This window comes from Sus scrofa, chromosome 13, assembly GCF_000003025.6.
Source record: "Sus scrofa isolate TJ Tabasco breed Duroc chromosome 13, Sscrofa11.1, whole genome shotgun sequence".
Lineage (NCBI taxonomy): Eukaryota > Metazoa > Chordata > Mammalia > Artiodactyla > Suidae > Sus > Sus scrofa.
In genome coordinates this window covers 162,704,154-162,720,354 of record NC_010455.5, presented here as the reverse complement: position 1 = coordinate 162,720,354, position 16,201 = coordinate 162,704,154, and the positions used below count along the sequence as shown (strand labels likewise).

Here is a 16,201-nt window from a genome sequence, read left to right as displayed (position 1 = left end):
ACAGATCAACCAGACAGAAAATCAATAAGGAAATACTCATAAAATATTTTAAAGGAATGAAATTAAACATATTTGAAATAATATTCATTTATGTATTAGTAGCACAAACTTTATTAATTTAGGGTCTAATTGTAAGTCAGTTTATTTCAGTACTTGCTTTCAAATGATAATCACAACGCACATAGGCGCAATATACATAAAATGCTGCATATAAGACTAGGTTGTTTTGATAAGTGTAAATCTATTTTTTAATACTGTTTCCAATGACTTTGTGTGATGTCCTTTTAGATTAGATTAAATCATCCTTACATTTCATATTCCAGTTGAAAAATAACTCACTTTAGGAACTGAAAACATATTTTTCCATATCTATATTAATTTAATATACACATATATGTATACATGTATTTTTAAGTTTCCAATTCCAAATTATTTTTAATTAACCCTATGCATTATTTGTCTGCACATAGTTCAAAATAGTTATCTGCAAAAATACGACCTAATGGAAAAATCTGAAGGAGTCCAACCTCAAAGGTTCTGTATTATAGGGCTACTGCTCTTATTAAACTTTTTGATATCATAATTAAATTATTGATATGTAATCTTCAAAGAAGGGATTTATTCTGTTGGGGATTTGTGTATTATGTGAGGGGAGGGGTATTTCTGTATTAGAAAATTTAATCTTTATCTCAATTTCTCACCAAAAAGTTTCTTTTTTTAAAAAACATTAAGGCTAACTAATATGTCTTATATTTATGATAATTTATGTTCATATAAACTTCACAAGCAGCCTCATTAGGTAGGGTCAATTATTTTCATTTCACAGATAAGGAAATTGAGGCAAAAAAGTTTAAGGTTTGTTATCTTGCACACAAATTCTTAATGATATCTAATTCCTAATGTAAATCTACTTCAGGGAGACTGCTGCAGTATCAAATTTATTTATTTTTTATCATTTATTTATACATATATTTTTTCTACTGTACAGCATGGTGACCAATTACACATACATGTATACGTTCTTTTTTCTCACATTAAGTGTTCCATCGTAAGTGACTAGACAGAGTTCCCAGTGCTACACAGCAGGATCCCATTGTTAATCCATCCCAAAGACTACATTCTGCATCTATATACCCCAAGCTCCCAGTCCCTCCCATGCTGTCCCCTCCCTGCTTGGCAACCACAAGTCTATTCTCCAAGTCCATGATTTTCTTTTCTGTGGAAAGGTTCCTTTGTGCTGGATATTAGATTCCAGAGATAAATGATATCATATGGTATTTGTCCTTCTCTTTCTGACTTCTTACTTCACTCAGTATGAGAGTCTCTAGTTCCATCCACGTTGCTGCAAAGGGTATTATGTCATTCTTTTTTATGGCCGAGTGGTAGTCCATTGTGTATATATATCACATCACCCTAATCCAATAATCTATCAGTGGACATTTGGGTTGTTTGCATGTCTTGGCTATTGTGAATAGAGCTGCAATGAACATGTGGGTGCATGTGTCTTTTTTAAGGAAACTTTTATCCAGATATATGCCCAAGAGTGGGATTGCTGGGTCATATGGTAGTTCTATGTATAGTTTTCTAAGATACCTCCATACTGTTCTCTACAGTGGTTGGACCAGCTTACATTCCCATCAACAGTATAGGAGGTTTCCCTCTTCTCCAAAACCCCTCCAGCGGTTGTTATTTGTGGACTTCTTAATAATGGCCATTCTGACTGGTGTGAGGTGGTATCTCATGGTAGTTTTGATTTGCATTTCCCTAATAATCAGTGATGTTGAGCGTTGTTTCAAGTGTTTGTTGGCCATCTGTATATCAAGACACCATCAAACTCCTGGAAGAGCACATAGGCAAAATATTCTCTGACATCAACTTTAGTAATGTTTTCTCAGGCCAGTCTCCCAAAACAGGAATAAAAGTAAAAATAAACCAATGGGACCTAATCAAACTGACAAGCTTTTGAACAGCAAAGGAAACCAAAAAGAAAACAAAAAGACGACTTATAGAGTGGAGTAAAATGGTTTCAAATGATACAACTGACAAGGGCCTAATCTCTAAAATATACAAACAATTTATACAACTCAACAGCAAAAAAGCCAACAACCCAATTGAAAAATGGGCAAAAGACCTGAAGAGACATTTCTACAATATCAAATTTAAAATGGGATTTATTTCGTTGGGGGTGAGTTAAATATATTTTATTATAATTCTTTCAAAACTGCTTACTCTACAGGCCAAATTGCTCTCGATAATCTGAGTCCTCCATTAATTGACACAGGCCATGTCAACGTCTTGACATTGTTTTTTTACATTGTGGCCTCATTATATGACCTGTTCATTAGCAACCATTTTTTTAGGATTCTTTATTCTCAGACGTTTTTCAGTGGGTGCTACCAGCATTTTGGAAAAGAATTCCCTTTTTACAGGGAGTATACCACTTACTGCAATGCCTTCAGCATGCATACTGACCCCTACCTGCTAATCACCAGTAATGCCTTTCTCCAGTAATAATTTGCAACGCTACCTAAATGCACTGAGAACCACAGAGCTAATGAAAGACAAACAAATCACCAACCCCTTGCAGTAGTTAATAGTGTCTTTCATCTGTCTGATATCCATAAGAGTTTGAAATTACATTATCGGAGTTCCTATGGCTTGGCAGAAACGAATCTGACTAGTATCCATGAGGATGCAGGTTCGATCCCTGACCTCACTCATTAGATTAGGGATCCTGCCTTGCCCTGAGCTGAGGTGTAGGTCACAGACATAGCTTGGATCTGTTGTTGCTGTGGCTGTGGCATAGGCCAGCGGCTACAGCCCTGATTCAACCCCTAGCCTGGGAACCTCCATGTGCAGCAGGTGCAGCCCTAAAAAAAAGACAGACAAAAAAAAAAAAAATGAAATTACATTAGAGAAGGGTTACAGGATTTAGCAAATAAAATAAAGAACGCCCAGTTATCTGGTAAATTTATACTAAAGACAACATAATATGGAGTTCCCATTGTGGCCTAGTGGATTAAGGACTTGACATTGTCTATGTGAGGATGCAGGTTCAGTCCCTCGCCTCTTTCAGTAGGTTAAGGATCTGGCATTTCTGTGAGCTGCAGCTTAGGTCACAGATGCAACTCAGATCTGGTGTTTGCATGGCTGTGGTGTAAGCCAACAGCTGCAGCTCTTATTCCACCCCTAGCCAGGGAACTTCCGTATGCCACAGGTATAGCTGTAAAAAAATAAAAATAAAAAAGACAATATAATGCTAATGTCACATGTTGGTCTGTCTTTAACCCACCAACTCAAGATCACTAACAGACTGGAAACTGAAAGATTTGAGATTTAGAAGAGCACATTGAAGTGACACATTTACATTTCAAACTTGTAATCTCTAGAGGAATACTCTCATTACATAGAAATCTAATTCCTATTAACAAATACTAAAAAAAAAAAAAAAAAAAAAAAAAAAAAAAAAAAAAGGAGTTCCCGTCGTGGCGCAGTGGTTAACGAATCTGACTAGGAACCATGAGGTTGCGGGTTCGATCCCTGCCCTTGCTCAGTGGGTTAACGATCCGGCGTTGCCGTGAGCTGTGGTGTAGGTTGCAGACACGGCTCGGATCCCGCGTTGCTGTGGCTCTGGCGTAGGCCGGTGGCTACAGCTCCCATTGGACCCCTAGCCTGGGAACCTCCATATGCCGCGGGAGCGGCCCAAGAAATAGCAACAATAACAACAACAACAACAACAACAACAAAAAGACAAAAAGACAAAAAAAAAAAAAAAACAAAAAACAAATACTTAGTCTACTGAAAATAACTAAAAACAACGGAAATGTATTTTTCTCCTGTTATAGATATGACATTATTTATAATTCAGCTATAATGTAATTGATTAATAAATTCCACAATTTCCTTTAAAAAAAAAGTCAGAAAGGGTCAACAACTTAGGCAATATAGCAAATCAGACTATAATTATTTTATATCTAATTTCAAAAATGTGCATGAACTTAATTTCTTATGGATTACGAGATAAGGGAATTATAACAAGGAATGATTTTACTTTTCCTGGTTGAACTATGAAAATATAGAGCTGTAATATTTCACACAATCTCTATTGACATGACTGACCTTAAGAAGAAAAATGATAAGGTGTTATTATCACATAATGTGTTATCTCAATGGAATATATATTCATGCACAACAACTTTTCTGTTTGTTTTAGATATAAAAAATGACAATTATTTAAGGATATGCCACAATAAATGAAAGACCTTTTAACCCCACAGTAAAGAAACATAACAAAGCCATTAGGAACAATGCCTCACGTTTAGGACAATGAAAGCTGCTATTAAATATGACAAGCTTTCACAGAAACAAAAGTAGTAATAAGTATAATCATAACAATAAAATAATATTTGTATTTAGTTTCTTTCAAGGAGTTAAAGTAATGGTCATCTTTTCTAAGTTAACAGTTTTGAATTATGTTAGCAAAAATAAACTCAGATAAAAATCTCTAAATATGAAGCAGATTAAGATTATTTAGAGTCACAGTTGTACATGCTTTTGTTTTTACATTTTCACATTTTACATAATTACATTTATGTCCCTTTTTCTTTTCTGTGCATGATGGTGTTATTCTTTTTCTTTATGATCTATTGTCCTTGAACCAAGCTTATTTTTACTTGACTTCAGTAAATCCATAATCAGCTAAAACTGCATCATTTTTGTTTTTCACAGCAGATAATAAAATCTGAATTTCTTGCAATCATTTCCCTGTAGTAAAATCACCATTTCTTTTGTATCTTTAAATAAGAACGCCATATAAGTATGCTATAATTATCTCCACCTGGTATTCAGTGACGCTCCTTATGTTGAGTGTTTTCTCAGATGGTGATGAAACATTGCGATGTAGGAAATGCCTTGTGTGGGCAACACGGTACACATATGAGCTAATGTTAACTTTATGCTCAATGATAGATAGCCCATCTAGCAGCAAAAGTGAAATTAATTTCACTGTTTTTTGAAAGTTACCTCAGCGTACTTTGTGGCCAACCATTTGGCATTTTTGCCACACCTCTTAATGTTTAAGGGACTTCAGCTCTGCTGGCCCATTTTACTAAAGCCCTATAAAATCCATAACAAAACCAGCGTATTCACAGTTTATGACTTTCTTTCTGTGCTTTCTTTAATCCAATGCACAATGTATAGGCCCTTACCCGTTGAAAAATTCCTTATAACTTTGCTTTTTCATAAAAACATCTCTAAAGATATAAGAAATACTGCTTTTTATTTAGCAACAACTTTCTCCACAGAAGCAAGATATAGAGAGAGTTTGGTATACCAGATTGACTTTAATCCTGGTCAAAGGTCAAAGAAAAATCAAATTTTAACTTATTTTAGATACAAACTCTGTATCAAAGAACAGAGAGAATTCTTTTCAATTTTAACTTATTTTAGGTGCAAAATTTGTGTCAAAGAACAAAGTAAAGTCGTTCCAAATCTGAACCTGGGAGAAATCTCAGGTCTACATATGAAAACTGTTGTGCCTGATGAGGGTTTCAGAGGTCTTAAATGAGATGCATTTCTTACAATCATCAGTGTAACTTGCTTTTAGGATATTGTTGTTATTTAAACTTAGATATATCAGTGTTGCCCATACACTAATATTGCATGCATATTACATTTTATTTTAAATGATTTCAGTGTATTTCAGATCACTGAGACAGGTAATTGTAATGCCACTTTTCTAGAGCGCTAAGATTCTAATTCATATTCAGGAAGAGCAGTCTCCCAAATAGGAAGTGGCTCATTATTTTTAATCTATAGTGGGAAGATTTGGTCCTAGGAGTCTACCAGCTTTGTGATACCTCTCCCCACTCCAGACCTCACCAAAAAACGTGAATTTTTTTGAATGGATGATCTCTAAAGTCTTCTTCAGCTCTGATATTCTTTTATTCTATGATTCATTATAAAATTTTATGGATATACCCCCAAGTTGTTTACTTTTTATTTTTCACTTCTCTCTCAACAGACTTCTTAAAAATGAAAAAGCATGTGGTTCTACCTATGCAAACTCTCATGTTATATCCCTAAGAGATAGGTGAAGCAAATTTAGAAGTGTGTATATTATTTCTCTTACCACTATTTCAAAAACATATGTAATCATTGCATAGTGTAAAAGCTTTCTTCATTTAAGCTCTTGTACTGATATACCAGAGGTAAAGCACCGTTCCCCCTAGCGCAGCACAGATCTCAGATCCTATTGTGGCTATTTTCTGCATGTCTCTATCTCATGTGGAGATGAATTCTGCAGCTAGAAAACACCAATGACTTACATTTATATCCCCTTTGTCAAATGCAGGTTTAGAAATTTCATCTTACATTCTGATGCTTCTAAATCCTCTTTAATTTTAACTAGTTAAGAGTAACTTTCTTTTCAAAGAACTAGTTTTTTTTTTCATTTATGAATAAAAATGCATTCCATTCCTTTTAATTTCAAAGCTTCCTTGTAAGGTTTGATGTCTTTGTTGGTTATAGGTTTTGTTCCAATAAAATGATCAACAACTTTTCCACAAAGAAGGCTTTATGATTAATGTCCATTTTTATCTCTTAAAAGGATCCTTCCCGGCCATTGGGGTGGAAACGTTTTGCCCCAGCTTCCTGAGGGCAGGGTTTTTAAATAGCATCCAGGCCCAGCATCCAGTGCCAGGGGGAGGATCTTTGCCCCCCAGGATTCCTGCTGGTAGGTATATCAGGTGAAGTTTTCTGCCACCATATGCAGCGGTAGGACTGTGCTCACAATTAATAGACCCACAGTACAGAAATATATATTTATAATATATGTTGCTGAACAGAAATGCAAGTGACTTTTTAAATGCAGAAACCACATTTGTGATATCTAATACTCCAAGTCCATGATTTTCTTTTCTGTGGAAATGTTCATTTGTGCTGGATATTAGATTCCAGTTATAAGTGATATCATATGGTATTTGTCTTTCTCTTTCTGACTCATTTCACTCAGTATGAGAGTCTCTAATTCCATCCATGCTGCTGCAAATGGCATTATTTCATTCCTTTTTATGGCCGAGTAGCATTCCATTGTGTATATATACCACATCTTCCTAATCCAATCATCTGTCGATGGACATTTGGGTTGTTTCCATGTCTTGGCTATTGAGAATAGTGCTGCAATGAACATGAGGGTGCATGTGTCTTTTCCAAGGAAACTTTTGTCCGGATATATGCCCAAGAGTGGGATTGCAGGATCATATGGTAGTTCTATGTATAGATTTCTAAGGTATCTCCAGAATGTTCTCCATAGTGTCTGTACCAGCTTACACTCCCACCAACAGTGCAGGAGGGTTCCCTTTTCTCCACAACCCCTCCAGCACTTATCTAATACCATGAAAATACTGTGACGAAGTGGAAGAAGGATCTGTAAACTGAGCAAATCAGCATACTGCTGCCTCTCCTTCTAGGAAAGTTTCTTCATATATAAAAACTAGAGATACAGGTCTCCAATGTGTAACTCAAGACTAAAATAAGAATGAGTTTAAGCCACTTTGCCGCTTGGAATTGGCTAGAAAAGAGAATTTAAAGCTCAGTGTTATTAACAGTAAAAGTAATTCCATATCTGGGTGAGTTCATAGAGATTTAAATAAAGTTCCATTTGACTAAAGAAAAATGATTTAAAAGAAGCTAGAAAGTAGCAAATTTGGAAAACATTTTTGAGGAAGAAAAATAACATACAATTTTCCTTAAAAAATCCAATCTGACCAAAGCTATATTTTATCAATGAGAAAAACAAAATATAGGATATTGAGCATTTTAAGATACAATTTCAAAGTTTAGCAAATAACCTTGTAGATTATCCATAGTATTTTTTTAATTACAAATTGTTTTACTTTTGTCATTTTGTAGATTACCCAGCTGCCTTCCTCCCTTGTACCTGAAGCAGAAAAATCCAGCTTATATTTTATATGTGTCTTAGTAAAATGGAATTAAAATATTGATTCTTAGAGTTTTTTTTCTTGTGGTTTTTTATCATAGTTAATAATTATGCTATAATTATCAAAACGACACCAATATTTTCAGGTGGCCTGGTCTAGCCAGCAAAATAATGGGAACATTTGTAAAACCTGGAAATACAATGGAAACAAAATCCCATCATACACATTTCTTGTTTTTCCTAACAAGATTATACCATCAAAACCTGAAGTTATTACACTGACCTTTTTCTTTTGTCTTTAAATTACCCTTGCCTACTTAGTTAAAATATAAATACGCTTCAGTGTCATTTGGTTTTATCATTAGATAACTACTGAAGTGGTTGGAGGCTTTGTGCCCAGCAATGCCACTGACAGAGTAAGAACCAAAATTATATGAAATAGAAACTAGCAATTTTAATTCTAATGAGTATTATACCATCTTTTTTCTCCCTAGAAACAAAAATGGTATCAGTTCACAGAAATTTTACTTTTGGTGGTGGTTGTGGTGATAATAGTGGTACTGCAAAAAAATGGAAATAAAAATCTCTATAAACTCAGCTCTCAAGAGTTTAGTGCAAATATAAAAATGTAGCATTCATATATATTATTAATATTTTGGTGATTGGAATTGATTAACGGATGATTTGTAGTTAAATGGCTTAATCTTTAACTCTTAATGACAAATATAGGTGCATTTAGGTTTGTTTGGCAGCAATGATGTTACAAAGTTCAGTAGTGACTTGAATTATTCAACATCACTGGTTAAAATGATAACTCTTGTCATTTAGCCGCTGAGAATTATAGAAGAAAGATGGTGTTTCTATAACACACACAGAAACAACTTCCCAGAGAGGGATCTAAAAGAACACACTAGCACTGTATTCTTCTAGGCTTTTAGCCAAATTTGCCTCTAACTTTCATAAGGAGAGAAAACTCAGTTCAGTTTTCATGACTTACATACAAATCAGGTGTAACAAAATTGCTTCATAAAAAATTTATAGATCTAAACTTGCTCCTGTTCCCTCAAACTGAAATTAACTCAACTCACTTTTCCTGGCTTATATCACTTTGATAAGTGATCCTTGTACATTTTCTCTGGTACTTTTCAGGAATGACTGATATGATTCCAAAGGTAATTTTATCCTCTCCCGTTCGACTATACCTTAATTCCCAAGAATTCTCTTTATAATTCTGTGTAGAGAGGAATGAAGTAATGATCATGAGAAATTGTTATTGTTTTATATTAAAAAAAAAAAACCTAAAGTATTTCTTTGTTTTCCAATACTGGGTGAGTCTTCAGGTTTAGGACATTAATTTGAGGGCAGGAAGCAATATCACGGCACTTTAAATAACTGGCCAAAACTTGATGCCTACTAGACAGAAATGAGTTTGCTTTCTACCATTTGATTATATGTCACAGGGCTTTTAGGGTCTTATAAGGCATTTGCTATGTCATTCAAGGAATCACAAAACTTGTTCTAATTATGGTGCTAATTTAATTCCCAGTTACTTCCTTAATCAAATTTAAATGAGATGTATGATAATGTCTTGTATAAAATAGCTTCTTTGCATTCATGTCATACTGTGCTATAAAGAATCAATACTATGCAGCATGTATTTTTACACTAACTGCAATAATAAGAATCATTGAATTGTGAGAGCCAGAAAGCAGACAAGCCCGAAATCAGTATTTATGTAATAGTTGTCAGTTGTTTACATAACCTTCCTCATTTCTAGAAAGGTCATAGGAAAGGATTATTATTCGTGGTGTCAAATAGAGAAGAACACCAGGAAATAAATAGCAAGTATATTCATAAGTTTATTGCAATGCCTTTCAAATAGTAGTCACCCTGTGAAGTAAGAAAATCCCAGGAGAGAAGAGAAAGAAGGCAGGAAGAGTGGGGAGGGAAGCTTTGAGAAGAGGATGGAGAAAGAAAGGAGCAATTAGAAGGGCATAACAAATTATATTTTTTAAATCAAACTTTTCCTTATTGTATTACTCCCTATTAAAATCAAATCTACTTCTTTGAAAAGAATTGATACCCCTCTTACAAATATGTTATCAGGGATATACTCTAAATTGATAAGCTTACTCTCTGCTCTAGTTATTTTACTTTTTTTTGTTTGTTTCTCTAGTCAAACAGTATTTGCAAGTGGGTTAGGTTTAGGGTTAGAACATATTAAATACCATAGAGTATTGATCATACATAGGGTCTTAGATTTATGGGTCACCTTATGACAGACTTTTCCTTTATATTTTTGGTGGCCTCATCTGCTTACCATACACACAGACAATCAGAGTTGTAAAGTCATTTAGAAATAGAATTCTGCACTAATAATGATAGAATAACAATACATGGAAGTTTCAGTGATTCGTTCTTCTCTGTCACTTCACAGCAATAACTACCTGACATATGTGGTACTTTAAATTTACATAAGATCCAAACATTGCAATGTGTCTTGAGAGCTAGACTTATTTATAAAAGCAATATTTTTATTTATCTTAAAATTACTCAGAAAATAATATCTTAGGTTGAGTATGACTAGATCAACAAAATTGTACCTTATATTTTTGTAGAAGTTTTCTGTTAATTGTGGTAGACTTGATAATATTTTTCATTAATGAAGCAACTCAAATATATATTTTAGATTCTAGGCCAAACTCAGATATATGCCTTAAACTAAGAAGCCCTTTTTCATTTATAAGCAAAGTCTATGCAAGAGAAAGCATAGGAAATAGCCAGCATGTGGGATTTAGAAGATAAATTCTGAAAAAAAAAATCAGTGTTGAAGGTCTTCCTAATAGTTCCTTTGTGGTTAATCTTGGAAGTTCTTTAATTGCTGAGGGGATGTTCTTCTGAAACACTATCTCGGGTTGTCTGCCTGTGCTTTAAATATAATGCTATATATAAAACACCTCTTATGACATTTCTCTTCATTTCATGCCATGTGTTAGGTGCAAGGTAAATGGCAAAAATGGGGTAAATAGCTGTCTTCACCTTCTTGCTTTGTCAGTTTCAGGGAACTTTCACTCTGCTTACTCTGAATCAATTTAAAAAAGAAATGTGAACACATGAGGACTCAAAGACCAAATCTGCAGTTACTAAGTATATAATTGATAGTAATATTTATTTTTTTTTTACCTTTGGAAAGAGATTTGGATGACTCTTATACTCAAATAGCCAGACTTTTTCATATCCTCATTATTATCCCCTGACTAGTATTGTTAAGATACGAGTTCACAATTGAGTTTTCTATAAACTAATAACAGTTCCAATCAGACCATTTCTATAGCAAAGGACTTACGGTGCTGAGCCAATATTAGAATGTCTTCAAAGTCTATTAACAATGATATCAGTATTTTCTTTTCCATATTTCATGTGAAATCCTATTTGATATGGAATCAGGGCAGATATTGTATGTAGTATTATCCAGTCAAGAAATTTTTATTAAGACATGTAGTGCAGATATTAGAAATAAGCCAGGAAAAATAAAGAAAGCTGAAGCTGCAAAGAATCTAGGATCTAGTGAATATAATACTATAAGGTTTTGATACATTTAGAGGATTGCAGAAAAGCAGAAATGCAAATATATAAGACTGGGTGAGAGACTTTGAAGGGATATACAATGAGTTAAGGAAAATTGACAGGAACTCAGTATGCCAAGGGAAATCAGTAGTGGAAAAGTACATACCTTTTAAATACAATCAAAGCAAACAGCAGTTCAGAAAAATCAAAGTAAACCATTTCATTTCTCTATATGTTTAGGCATCCTAAAAAAAGTCAGCCACTTTGTTTTATCTGCATTTGGACATTTCGAAATTAATCACTCTTGGCAAAATTTCTACTTGCTAAAATTCTGAGGATGATTATTGTTTTTATACTTTTCTGTAGTACATACAACAATTTGCCTCATTTTATCTTTAGCAAATATTGTATAAATATACATAGATAAATCATGGTGGTTTACTTTTTACATAAGAGGTCTTTTGAGGGGGGGATTTTAATTGCAGGGTATATATTTTATATATTTCCACAGCTGAGAACGTTGCCTATTAACCTGAATAAGAGGTGTGAGTATTTTTCTTTATGCCTACTTAAACCAGAAGTTAATTTATAATAGGAATAGAAAAAACTGGATTAAATGAGCAAAGTAAAATCCTGAATAAATGATTCAAAATGTAAACCATAGTGAAAAGAAAAACCTTCAACGGCATTTCTAAAGCCTGGTTTATTTCTTGCCATTTGCGTGATTTCAAGACCCAGTAGGCCCTGTCAGTACTCATCTGCACAGTTCTGTCTCCTAGAAAACCCTCTTGCTCGCAAGCATGTGCAGCTGCAGACTTCAGAAGGAAACCCTGTACACTGCAACTATTTAAAAATGGATAGGAATGCTGAGGCAGGATCAGGCAGGGGACCAAGATTTTTCTATTTCTAGACTGAGAAAAGGCATAGAGAAGAGAGGATGACTGATCAAATTCCAAAAAGAATATACGCAGACAACAAAAACACAAGCTGGGTATTTCTAGTTATACACTCATAAACAACCCTTTAAAGTATTTGCAGCCCTGTTATTGTTAGGTTAGAGTTAGGTTTAAAACACTTTTGGTCATATATTGACAGATTCCAAAACCAATGCAAAAAGGACTAGCCAGATAAGATTAAGATTGTATTCCATCTGCTTCTTCTGTTACTTAAAGTCAGTGAGTTCCAAAGAGCATTCACATCATCCTTTGGTCCTTCAGCTTACTTGAGAAGAAATACACAAAATGTTAGAAAATGATTTAAAACTTAAGGCAGACAACTTGAAGATATTGGAAAAAGAAAAGTCAGGATGGGAACATATACAAAGTGTGGGTATAATTCGAACCTTCAAATAACATTGAGTTTATAAAAACTTTAATCTGTTGCAGAGTCTGTGGGTTTAAGGACTCCTGTAGACAGATGATCCTGATGTTGTGGTAGAGGTCATAGACTCAGGTTCCTTCTGGTATATTATACTTTGTTTCTTAGCCAAAAATAACATAGACTCTCTTCTCCAAGAAAAATGGACACATGATCATAAAGATAAATGTTACATACAATTTCTGGAGGTCTCTGGACACCCAAAAGTCCGTATTGAAGAATTTCAGATTGTTAAAAACTCAGTGTTTTATATATACACTTATGGTTAACTGACATCATGAGCAGTAGCATCTTTATGTAAGACTATACATTTAAAAGAAAAAAAGAAAACAAAGCAGCAGGATGCATTTGATACCAAGCTATTGAACATTTACAAAGAGATTTTTTTTTTTCCTGCCAGAAAGACCTGAAAGATCTTAAAAGAGCCTTTAAATACTCTCCAGATTTTTTTTTACTAGTTCTTTTTACTTTTCTATTTTCAGATTCCTTAAATAGTTTTAGCCTTTGACTTTAGCTATACTTTCTTATTAACATAAATGCTTCTTTTATCTAAATAGCACTTGAATAAGTATGAATCTTAAAAATCCAGACTTTTTATATATGACAGTTTAAATTCTCAGTTGAGAACATATATCTACCCCCTAGAGACGTTCGTTTTATTACTACAAATCGTGCCATCTATTTTGGTCCTATGTAAAGAAACTACCAACACTTTCAAAAGTTTCAGCCAAGAGTCATTTTCTTCTTGCAAAGAAAAGTTCTAAAAAACTTTATACAGCTTGCTAAATGAGCTGAGTCTCCATGTGAGTCAGTGTTTAATCTTTGTGTTGGCGGGATTGTCCTGTCAGTATATTTTCACCTTAATGGGAAACATGATAAGAAACTGAGCTGCTTAAATATCTTTTGCCCTCTTACAGGGCAGCATGCTAGCTGGGCCATATAAGACCATAAGTAAGGTAGGGAAAGCCCAGGTCTGGTATAAAACATGTCTCTTGTCTCAGTGTTCATTCTCTTTGCATTGTAGGACAAAGCACAGTGGAAGTTGCCCTGTGCCACAGTGTTAGCTTTTTATAGTTCTATTCACAGAGGTTGTACAAAAAGTGTATTTAGCAAAATTGAACAATAAAAAGTAAATAAGCCCTTCAAAAGAATTGCAGAAAAGATTTAAAAATAAGTAGTAACTCTACTGGGGGGAAAAAGGAAAGTAGATGGTGATTTAATTTACATCATATGTATGATTTATTTAACAATGTTTTCTGTTATAGTTAAAATCTCACCATAAATAACCTATGTGTTTAGAATTAAATATATCCTGTAGAGAGGTTAGTTTGATTTTTAAATTTTCTGTTGATTTTCTTTTGATTAGTAAATAATACAAAACACCAAAAGGCTGAATATTTGATCACTTATGTAATCATAACATACTTTTGAAGCCAGCAAAGCATTTGAAACACGACTGGAAAATATGATACCTTCTTCCAAAATCTTTAGGATTCTCTCTTAAAATATTTCTTTGTAAAGGAACCTTAAGATCATTATCACAAACTGATGTTTGGGAGATGGGGAAAGCAAAATCGAAAGGCTTTTCCAGCAAGTTTTCTTAGCACATATTTCCTGTTTATATTGATTATCATAAGGCTTTATGGGGCTTTAAAATCCTAGAACTTCTCAAGGGCAAAACGTATTTGACAGCAACACAGTGCCCTGTCCATCATGGTTTTCATGAATGTGTTTCTAAGATGAGGCATAGAGATTTGGGATAATGCTTTGTATTCTCTGAGTTAACTAATGAAGGCCCAAGCATTATTTGGGAGGTATGACAAGATGGCCAAGCATTCAGACTCTGGAGCCAGACTGCCTGGCTTCAAGCCCGGGCTCTGCTAATTGCTCAGTGTGTATCCTTGGACAAGTTCCTTAAACCCTCAGTACATCCATAATCTTATCTGTTAAATTGAACTAATGATTATACTCACCACAGGGGTTGGTGTGAGGATTAAATGAGTTAACACATGTAAAGCCCTTAGAAAAAATGCCTGGCACATTGAAAACTTTATTTTTTTAAAGTCAGTTGCTGTTACATATGTGATGCTTTAGATGTAGTATATATTTTTAAATTACCCACAGAAAAAGTTTTCACAGAAAGAAACCAAGAAAAAAAGTGGCATAAAATTATTTATTAGACATGCAGTTTAATTTGGTTTTGAACTTGCCACATATTTTCTGCTTAAAGCCTATATTTTGAAATTTCACAGTATTTCAGTCATGAAATTCTCTGTTTTGTTCATTGATAGCTAGTCATAACTAAACTATTGATTATTATATAATCAATTGTTTCTTTCATAATAATTAGAAAGCTAAAATCATAGGTCAGCTAATTTCAATGCATATGCTTTTAATTTGATCATCATCACATATTACTTTTGTAAATTGTAAAACTTTGCAGTATGGTTAGTGTCTTACATTGAAAACATGGCCTAGCATCAGGCATCTTTGGCAGTGATTTTCGTTGTCAACGAAACACTCCTAGTTAAGGAGAAATCATTTTGCCCATATGTAATTTCCAGTAGAAAGAAAGACACTACTGACTTACTGAAATTAATTGCTATGGATGGTGTCTGCCACTGCTTTCTAAAACTCTAAGGAAAACTATGTTCTGTTCTTTAGCCTTACCGCTTTGATTTACTTTAAAACAAATCTAGAAACACTACTGTTTTCATAAATGTAAATCAACCCTCCTAATGTCTGTTCTGCTGTTTTATCAGAGAATAAAATAGTTTATTCTTCAGTGTTAATCCAAGTGTAGTTGGATCATTTCTGAATTTAAAAAGTAAAATTTATAGAAAAAGTATGGTAGAACCAAATCAGCATAGTTATTATATAGATTTAGGGATTTCAAATAGTTCTAAGGTTAAAATCAATTCCAGATTAACCTAAGGCATATTGGTACAGGTAACAAAACTGTAACTAGAATACAGAAGACACAGATGGCTTTAGTTAGGAATGAGAATCTACTTCATACAGAAGCTACTTCTAAGAAACTATGTATATTAGTTTTTTTAATGAGAAAATATCTGTTTTGATTATTTTACTCTATGCTAGGTAAAACCAACTTGTTCTTTAAATTCAAACCTGTCAATTTCAAGTGTATATGATTTAAGTGGGTCTTTGAGACAGTCAAGAAAGCTCCTAAATACATTGAGCTTAATCATTTTCAGTAATGAACCTTCTTAATTTTAAATACTACTTCTTAACCTAGGATTCAAGTCAGTAAGGTAAGATATAATACATTTATCCATTCATTCTTTAACCTGTATTGGG

The 16,201-nt window shown here is 33.8% G+C and overlaps 1 protein-coding gene across 11 annotated transcripts in view; it reads left to right on the top strand.

Annotated features, from left to right (window-relative positions):
- Positions 1 to 16,201, top strand: part of EPHA6 (EPH receptor A6) — an 876,888-nt gene that overhangs the window by 725,368 nt on the left and 135,319 nt on the right. For 8 of the 11 annotated variants that reach the window (XM_021070704.1, XM_021070710.1, XM_021070701.1 and 5 more), the window contains one exon: positions 6,608 to 6,733. The exons of 2 other annotated variants lie outside the window; for them this stretch is intronic. In XM_021070704.1, the coding sequence (XP_020926363.1) occupies positions 6,608 to 6,733 (126 nt within the window). Of the gene's footprint in view, positions 1 to 6,607; positions 6,734 to 7,911; positions 10,710 to 16,201 lie in introns of those variants that run through there. One more of the 11 variants, XM_021070709.1, reaches the window with a different exon arrangement.